Below are 9,434 nucleotides of genomic sequence, written 5' to 3' on the forward strand. Positions count from 1 at the left end.
AAAAGCCCCTGGGGAGGGCTCTCCCTGCTGGCCCTGCTCCTACCTGGGAAAGGGGTCAAAGCCATTGGGCCATGGCATAGTCTGGGTGCTTCTTGGTCTGAGGAACAGCAGTCTTCCACCAGCGTCGATGACTTCTATGCTTAAACCCGCCACACCTTGAGCTTGGAGCCATGGCTTAATGGCGAGGTCAGTGTGAACTGCTCCTCATGGCCCAGGGCTCATGGAGCTGGTGCTCGGAGGCAGCTGGTGAGAGGTGGAGGGTTGGGGAAATGCTGCAGGCTTCCATATCCCTGCAAGCATGCAGCCTTCAGCCTCAGCCTGACCTGAGGTATGAGGGGCCCCCTGCTAATTCGCAGGTATGGATCAGAGGGATTTGTCGCTTCTTTCCCCCCGTCGGGTAATCCTGTATTTGGAGAGAAATAGGAAGCAGGGCCCCTGTGTTTTCAGCTCCACTGAACTGAAAAAGGAAGCCAGTGATGTGGAAATTAGGTTAAACCGCCTAAGTAGGCAGCTTTCTGCACCTAACTAATCTGGCTGCTGCATATAGCAGCACTCAAGTGAATTCCAGTCCGGTGGTTAACTCTGGGATAAACCCAGGCTCCTCTGTTTGGTTTGCAGGCCAGGGCGGAAGAGAGGGGATGGAAAGTGAGGGGAAAAATAGGATGTGGAGGGGGACGTGAAGCAATTCTCCGCTGAAATGGAGGAGCAGGTCACCTAAGCTGAGGGCTGCACGTTAGGTCCTGAATGAGACAAGGGGAGCAGCAGATAAGAAGCTGGACTCAGATGTCAGCTTTAAGACTTTGGCTGCAGCATCTAATGTACAGTGTAGGTGTCACCATGCCCTTTGAGTAATCCATTGCGCTGTTCTCTAGAGCTATCTACACACCTCTCTCTGTTTCCCTGTTGCACAGAGATGCATGGGCTTGATACTGTACCTGCAAGCTGCGGCAAGACCAGATCACTGGCCTGGCAACATATCTGCTCTGGGATATGAGCAGCAGCTGCGAGCATCCAGCTGTGGTACAGGTGATGGCTTTCAAAAAAGGAGCGACTGATCTCTAAGGTCACGTTAAATGGTCCAGGTGAGAATGGGATCCTGCGTATTGCAGGGCTGTGAGGCGCAGAGGCTGGATGTCAGAGTGGTGGGCAGGGAGGTGACCAAGGAAATACCAGCTGCTGATCCATACAGGTTGACTGAAAGACTGCACTCAGTCTCACCTTGCAATTGCCTCCAGGCACTAATAAACCCATGCTTCATTAAACAGGCTATTATTAGAGAGGTGCTTGGAGGAGAGCCCCTGGGACATGTCCCATTTCAACTGACAGCAGCGGTCCCCAAGCATTGCTTAAGATGCCCTAGTGGTGGCATCTTCACTGCCTGTTGTCAGGAGCAAGAGCACATTGAGGAGACAAGCGTCCTACCTTGCTTTATGCTCAAATACATTGGGAAAAGTGGCACAGGAGCTAATGGTTTGAAGCTTTGCCTCACTAAACCTAATTCAGGGCTATGCAGAGGGGAATTTGGCAGTAATACTTTGTGAAGAATTAGATGTTGCTTCCTTGTCATGTGCCGTTACCCAGCAGGTATGAGGAAGGTAGTTTATTGTTTACCTCCTGGGGGCACAAGGAATGAGAGTTCACTCTCTAGACTGATGCCATTAAGAGCTAACACATAAACAGAGAAAAACAGTGGATGAGGAGCAGTTAGAGTGAGGCTAGACACAGGAAGGAAAACAAATGGGAGAAGAAACAGCCTACCTGTAACCCAAACCGCAACTAAGGTGATGATTAGTGCAACAAGGATGGACTGTAAGAAGGGTTGGACTCCCAGGTACTGCAGAGGAGAGGAGGAGGTCATAGATGCTTTAATATACATTTTATCTTCCTCTTTCTAATCTGACTGCTTTATATGTTTATTTCAGCTTTAATAAAAAGGGGCTTACGCAGTTCTCACAGATCTACCCTTCCTCAAAAGGGGAAGGTGATAGGGGGGAATTATTTCAGATTTGCTGCAAGGAAGGAAGGAGAAAATTATTTTAGATTTGCTGCAAGAGCCATGGCAGGAAACAAAGGCAGAGATAGTCTGGCATGATAGGGCTGCAAGGCTTGTCCTGATAACTAGAAGACTTGAGTAAGCACAGAGAGATGCCCTCCCACAAGGTCTTCACTAAGGCTGCGTGCTCAGCATGCTCCCTGGAACTGCAGCACGCATGCATTTCCCTGCAAAAGCACGTCCCTCTCTGTTAGCAGAAGAGGATGCTGAAGCTCTCAGCCAAGTGTTGAATTTCTGGCAGTATAGAACAATTCAGCTTCCAGCTGCTGCTGCACAGAGAATTAATCAGGGCTGAAGAACTGGAGCAGAGCAAGCCCCACAGCTTCCAAGAGCGTGGTTGGTTGTCACCCTCGTCTTCTGTCCCCAGCTGACATGACACACAAGCTGCGCAGGGGAAGCATGAAGAGTTTACTCACTGCTTTCTCCTGTGCTTTGAGTGAAAACACAAGGCACAGCTTCACCCCTCTGATTTAGCCAAGTGGCTAGGTGTGGGAGGGGAGCACAGCTCTTCTTCGACAGTGTCTGTAGATCAGCAGTGATAGCGTTTGGCACAGAACAATTTTTCTTCTTGGCTGGATTTATTCTAGTGACAATTGTCTCTTTCTCCTTTCCTTCCCCTCTGCCTGCGCTTGGAGAGTTTGCACCAGGAGAAACAGATCCGTTCTAGGCTGCCAGGGCAAGAAGTGCAAATTAGAAACCAACCTCCCATGGAGTTATAAAGAGGGAAATACCAGAGTCACGCAGCATTACAAACTAACACTTCCATTTTGTCAAGTTTGAAAGTAATGGAAATTCTAGGAGCTTAAAGTGGTTCAGTTGGTCCAAAAAATGTGGAGACTATTAGCCCAAATAATTAATCTCATTCCCCCAAACAACTTGCTCTGAGTGGTGTTCTTCAGCCAAAATACGTTTCCTAAGGTGGGGGCGGGGGGGAGAGAGTGAGAGAACATCTATTATGTATGTGTTTGTTAGCAGACAAGCTTCTTGCCCTTGGAAGGGGAACAAATTATGAACTCGGGAATAAGCAAACAGTGGAAAGTAGGTCTGTGACTGAAAATGTGCAAGTCCTATCCGGTTACATTTTTGTTTTAACTGAAGCAGATGACCAGCCTGACGACAGTAGCTGGTGCTATCTTTCTCTCTTTCATTGCACCTTGGCACTAGTCCGAATGCCACTACAGCTGCATCCTCTCCCACTAATATAGGCAAGGGGCCAAAGAGTGTAGTTCTGACATGCTATCTGCCTTGTGCACAGCTAACTTAGGGGTACACCAAGACAGGGAAACTTCTTGGGTTTTTTTCCGGCCTGAGCATGACTGAACTTCTCTGAGGAGTGGCTCCTCTCCCCCAGTCAGCCAGAGCTACAGGGAGAAGGGGGAGAAGGTGAAAGCCAGATAGCAGCTCACACCTTTCCATTCTTGGACCAGTACAAGTTAGAGCAGTGAGGGAAGGCTACGACAGAACTATGCAGTTGTGAGTCACTGCAGTGCAAGTAAGTCTAGGCTGGGCTGCTCTGCTTCCCCATCCTACTGATGCAGGAGTTTTCCTGCATCAGTATGCTGGAGATAAATGTGCCAACTCTACTACTATTGTATACTCCCCCATTTCTCCCCTTGTTTAATGGAAATGCTGGAGAAAAGTTTGCCAGAGGCTCTCAAGGCACCAGGAATCCTTTCAGAAATAAGGCCAAGCTGAGTCTACAAAAGCCAGACAGTACACAGCAGACTGTGTGTCTGGGGTAGCAGGATGCCAGTCCTGCTCACAGCAATGGGGTGACAGTCCCATGGCTGGGAGACGTGAGACCAAGCTGCACGAGGGTGAGCTGAGGTGAACTGGCCTCTTCAACAGACATATCCACAGACCACGCACAAACATGCTGCCCCTGCAGTCGGAACTGCCATCCCACAGAGCAACATGGGCAGAAGGGTGCTAAGAACAGTAAGTGCTGTGGAAGCTTGGGGGCAGATGCATTTTTGACATACACAGGAGAAGGGATGGTGAGGTGAGATAGCAGCTTGGACCAAGTGAAGAGCGGGATCAATCTGGAACATGACAAGGAAGAGAATGTGCTTAAACATCGTGCTGTTCCTGAAAATCTCCAGAGAAACTAAAGTTCCTGTGCCTTTTGGGCTACGAAAAAGGTGTCCAAGACAGGCCACGTATCACAGTACATTTGAAGTAGGACAGCAGAAAATTGCAAAGAATCCTGCTTTGAGTCTAGGACAGGACAGATAGAGGTGTAGAGACCCAGCACCACTCTCCCATTACGCAAGTAGGCTCAAACATAAGACATCACTCAGCACCAACATCAATTTAATTCTTCCCTCTTCAGGACAGGAACAGGGCAGATAGCCCTGGGGTTACATCAGCAAGCGGAAAGAGGGGTAAGGGACAACTGTGCTGGGAAATCCCAGCTAAACATGCAGGCAACAGAACCACTCTACTCAAGACAGCCCAGACCTGGGTGGGGGAAGAGTGTAGTTCTTCTGAGTCACTGACGTGCAGTTCACTCAGCTGCCCAAAACTGCAACCCAAAGGCCAGGTCCAGGAAAACAAAACCAAGTCTTCTTCCTGCTGTTCTGTCCAGTTCCTAAGAGGCAGCAGGTTATTACGGCCCTATGCAGCCCCAAAAGTAGTGAAGGAAGCAAGTCCAAGTCTGTGAAACTACAGGGTCAATGCAACGGCTTTGGCTGTTGTGTTCAGTACAGCATTGGAAACGACCGGAATGTCTCTGGCAACTCTCTGAAAGGGCGGCATGTTGGGTCCTTCCAATGTGTCCAGGATACCTGCAGGGAACAGAAAAAAAAAAGGGGAAAGTGGCAAGAGTTAGTACAGATGCAGATGGCATGTTTCTTCTCGCTTTTCCTTCTGGCCAGGTAGTGGCTGATGGTGGCAGGGCTGAAGACATGTGAAGCACTTGGAGACGATGGGAGGAGACACCTAGTCCCAGAAGTGAACAACAGTAAACACCTCCATCCAGAGACCACAGGGTACAGATCAGAGCTTGTCCTTGGGGCAGGGAAACTGCGCGTTCCCAAGAGGAACATAGATCCTTTCACTTTGAGGGTACCAGATCCAGTCCCCTACCATTTGACCCAAATGCAGACATTGCCAGGGATACTGCTCTGCTGAGGCAGCTTGATAAAATCCCCTCCCCACCTCATCCCAGCACAGACCCTGCTCTTAGACCAATTTTTTGCTTTCATCCCGAGGTACACTTGCAGACTCACATCAGGAGCTGCAGCTGGGGGTGCAATGTGGAATTTTTGTCACTGCAGTGCAAACAATAGCCCCTGCTTGGCAGGAAACATGCGTACCAATGCAAGTGTCCTCCAGTTCCTGTCAATGACCTTCTCAAGACTAATAATCTGTCTTGGATATCCTTGAAGGATAAAATATACTCCAAGCAATTTTCTATTTCATCTGCTGAAAAGTTGCCCATCAGGGCTCAGAACCTTCGCCATAAGAATGGATCCAGGAAAGAACAGTATTTACATCTAAAAGGACTTGTAATGCTGTGCTGTAACCCCAAATTATGCAGATTTAGCTGCAATACCATGAACAGATCTCGCTGCCTAAACTCAGAAAGGGGCTTGCTTTTTTTTTTTTTAAAGGGGACCTGAATATGTATAACCTGGTAAACGGCACTGACTGGGGAAGATGCAGCTTCTGCTATCAGCGTTGTACAGCACAAGATAAAAAAAGGTGTCACACAAAAAAGGAAAAAGACTTATGACACATTTCCTGATCAGAGAAAAGCAACCTGACTTCAGCAAGATTCAGGAAGGGGCTGGACATCTGCATGCAAGAACAGTCAGTGCTGTAACACCACTTGTGGAGAGAAAGAATAAGCGTCCTGCGCCACAACTTAGGTCTTAAGTGCTGTAAGTACTAAAACTCAGTGCACAGAGACTACCCCACATCTACCTGCTGCCCTACTTCGACAGCTTCCTCTAATAAAGCTCATGCTGGTCACTCTTGGGTTGCAAACTGGCACAGATGCCCTCAGGTCAGATCCAAACTGTCCATCCTTTCTCTCTGAGAGAACAAAAAGCAGCTCCTCTTCCCCCAGATCTAACAGGATATTTCTTCATATCTCCCTTGCTTACCTTCTACCACCTTGTGATAAGCAAAGTGCAGATAGAGGAGGAAAAGCATATGCAGAGCAGCAAGAGTCCCACACAGGATGAGCCGCTGGGTATGCCCCACGGTGCGCGACACCAACACAGCAACCTAGGAGAGAGGTGGAGATTAGAGACAAGGTAGGTGCTACCTGAGCCTCTGGCATTGCAGTCAGGAGCACACAAGAGGATGTTCCAAGTAGCAAGAGCCAGTGGAAACACTGCTCAGAGCCTTTTTTCCAGTTTGCGTCACCAAATTCAGAGTAATCTGACTTTGATTCATGTAGGTGAACCTTGCCCAGTCTTGTCAAGAGTTCAGGGTGCTCAGGCATGGCTCTCCGCAGCAACAGGGGCTGTAAGGGAGCAAACCTCCTGCAGCTGTTATAATGTGCGAAGATATTAAGCCAAGCGTCACCTTCTACACCAGTGGCCAAATGACCCAGGACCGTCAGGCTGTTCTTCACAGCAGCCTGACTGGCTGTGAAATGAATTGCCTGGCCCAAGGAACAGAACGCAAACAACACTTCCCTCCCTTTTTTTGTCCCCAGAAGAGGAGGGCCCCAGGCTGCCTGTCCCTTACCATTCGTAGTGTAGAGAGTCCACCAACACCCAACCAGAAGATGTAGAAAAGGGAGTGGAAATGGATGTTATAGGTGACAAAGAGAGTGATGCAGTGTCCAAAAAGGCCATAGCCCTGACAAAACAAAAACGTCCATGTTACAAGCATCAGTCCCACACAAAAGGCCGTTGATCAAGAGCATGAGCAGCCTATTCCTGCAACGCTTCACCAAGGCAAAGCTTCATAAACCACTCATTCAATACCAGAGTCAACCAGCACAACAATTTTAACATCAGTTCACACCCAGATAATCTGTCTGAAGGATTCACAGGGATGTCAGAGATTGCGACAACTTGGGAAACAGAGGAAAGAGCCTCTGATTCCAGGGAAATTGGAATCTCCTGTTTTTTTACCACCAGGCTCTCAGATCAGGAAGTGCAAAGCAGGAGACCTGCACAAAGGAACTGCCTCTTTGTGCTACTGCTGTGCCTGGGATGGGGCAGGTCAGAAAAGCATCCTGGAATTCCAGGTTGTCCCAGTGCAGTCACCTGGGACCACCAGTTTACAAAGACTTCTCCCATTCTCTGGGAAGAACTCATAGGCCACCCTTGTGCTGGAACACCATGCAGCCAACCCGCACCTTGGGGCATCCCTGGGTACATACCAACAGTGACAGCATCTGCACCATTGTGATTTGGGCATTGCATAGATATGCCAGGAAATAGATGAAAGAGGAGACGCCCAACCAGTAACCGAAGCAGGTGCCAATGGCTGTGCCCATCAGTGTGCCTTCCCTCTGTGGAGACAGCGTCAGGATGAGGAGGACTCAAAGAAGTGAGAAGAACCGTCTGGTCATATGGTTTAGTTTTAGGTATTCCTGCGAGGAGCAGGGAGTTGGACTCGATGATCCTTATGGGTGCCTTCCAACTTGAAATATAGTCTATTCTATGATTCTAAGTGACCTGCCAGCACCCAAATCCCACCACAGAGAGTTCCCAGAGCCTTTCTAGGCATTATCAAATAGCTGACTAGCAGCACGCAGGGTGCCATGTGACCGACATCCCAGCTCTCCCAGCAGCAGAGCATCAAGACTTCCTCATGCGTCCTTCCTCCCATCCCCAAACCAACAGGCTCTTCCTCAAATCAATGTGCTTTTCAGCAAGATGCTATTTAGTCATGGAAGAGGTTTCCTCTCCCTTTCTAGTGTCATTACAGCAATCCAGAGCCCGGTCAAACCACAACTTATCACTGAGACTCAACGTACAATGATGGTGTCCGAGGTCTTCATCCCATGCAAAAGGATGGCCACCAGTGTGAAAACCAGCATGAGGGGTCCATAAAGCTCGCCTGCAATCTTCTACGGGAGGAGACAGATCAGGGAAGGTTTGGTTAGTGCTCCTGAATACCAGGCTCCCCACCCCGAGTGATGCGAGAAGTGCCTTGGATGAAGTTTATCATCTATCCGCCTGAGAAGGCCATTGCTGACAGAAGCCAGGCAGAATAGGTTGTGTGATGAGGAGTCTGGGATGCGTTAAGTCTAGAGGTCTAGAACTGTATCAGCACTAAAGGTAGCAGATCGGGGTTTGGAACAACCACAGGAAAAGGTTTACCAATATTTTCAGGGAGATGAAAACCTAACAAACTCAGGTCCTTAATAACGTGGAATACTTCAGTTTTACAGGGCGTCTGTGGGACGTTCACTTGGGCATGGAGTCTGATTCAGCAAAAGGGAACTCACCTGTGGGAAATTAATCATCTTCACAGGAATCATGGACTCCAGCAGTCTGCATCACAGTAAAGCAGGGAATGACATCAGGAGCAAGGAAGACAACAGGATGGTTAACAAAATGCTTCAAAAGTAAAAGATCCCATACACCCATTACCAGTGTTTTCTGCTGTGATCACGGGCCTTGGGGGACAGAGATTCCTTCTAAAGGGTCAAATAAGGTAACTAAAGGAGAAAAACCTTACTGTCAGCAGGTTAACTTTGCTGGGGGGGATTCAATGAAAACGTTTAGGGATCCACTCAGGTATGAGAGATCACTGATAGAACAGCAGGAAGGAAAAGCACCTTTCTTCATCCAGCCTCACAAAACCTTGCCTTTTCGGACACAGATGTGTTGCAAACCCAACAGAAGCCACATAATGCACCTGAGTAGTAAAAGGCTGAAGATGCCCCAAAGCCCTTTTTTCTGCCCTGAGCAGCAATGCCGGGCGACAGGGCTGCCAGCCCACCTGGGGGACCTCATTAAGGACGCTGGGACAAAGCATAGCGTGTTTCCCCGTATCTGAGCCTTGCTGTCAGGCCGGCAGCCCACCCCAGCTTGCGCGCTCTGGGGGGACAGCCAGCCTCTCGCCGGCAAGAAGCCCTGAGCAGCAATGCCGGGCGACAGGGCTGCCAGCCCACCTGGGGGACCTCATTAAGGACGCTGGGACAAAGCATAGCGTGTTTCCCCGTATCTGAGCCTTGCTGTCAGGCCGGCAGCCCACCCCAGCTTGCGCGCTCTGGGGGGACAGCCAGCCTCTCGCCGGCAAGAAGCCGCCGGCCCGCCCGTTCCCCACCGGCGGAGATGGCCAGGCCGGGCCCTGCCCACCTGGCGCGCACTTGGACGGGCTCCACGTCGAAGTAGGGCCGGAGGATGTCGATGTTGGCGTAGAGGCTGAAGGCCCTGGAGGCTTGCCTCTTCCCCACCCGCCCCAT

The 9,434-nt window shown here is 49.7% G+C and overlaps 2 protein-coding genes across 2 annotated transcripts in view; both read right to left on the reverse strand.

Moving 5' to 3' along the window:
- The window catches only part of LRRC73 (leucine rich repeat containing 73), a 7,917-nt gene extending 7,060 nt beyond the window's left edge, over positions 1-857 (reverse strand). The window contains exons 1-2 of the mRNA XM_009331102.1: positions 837-857; positions 52-134 (exon numbers count right to left, since the gene is read on the reverse strand). Coding sequence (XP_009329377.1) covers positions 52-134; positions 837-857 — 104 coding nt within the window. The remainder of the gene's footprint in view (positions 1-51; positions 135-836) is intronic.
- Positions 858-4,247: 3,390 nt separating this feature from the next.
- On the reverse strand, positions 4,248-9,434 carry YIPF3 (Yip1 domain family, member 3). Its single transcript, XM_009331056.1, has 7 exons — positions 9,328-9,434; positions 8,472-8,517; positions 7,998-8,090; positions 7,398-7,529; positions 6,755-6,868; positions 6,163-6,286; positions 4,248-4,839 (listed from the first exon to the last, which is right to left on the reverse strand). Exons 1-7 carry the CDS (start codon positions 9,432-9,434, stop codon positions 4,718-4,720), a joined length of 738 nt encoding a protein of 245 aa, XP_009329331.1. The 3' UTR covers positions 4,248-4,717.

The sequence above is a fragment of the Pygoscelis adeliae genome, unplaced genomic scaffold, assembly GCF_000699105.1.
Source record: "Pygoscelis adeliae isolate BGI_AS28 unplaced genomic scaffold, ASM69910v1 Scaffold218, whole genome shotgun sequence".
NCBI classification, from domain to species: Eukaryota; Metazoa; Chordata; class Aves; order Sphenisciformes; family Spheniscidae; genus Pygoscelis; species Pygoscelis adeliae.

Coding starts and splice junctions, on each gene's coding strand:
- YIPF3 (XM_009331056.1), bottom strand. CDS start 9,434: ATGGGGCGGGTGGGGAAGAGGCAAGCCTCCAGGGCCTTCAGCCTCTAC. Junction 8,091..8,471: donor AGATGATTAATTTCCCACAG/GTGAGTTCCCTT, acceptor CTCCTCCCGTAG/AAGATTGCAGGCGAGCTTTA. Junction 4,840..6,162: donor TTATCACAAGGTGGTAGAAG/GTAAGCAAGGGA, acceptor TGTTCCCTGCAG/GTATCCTGGACACATTGGAA.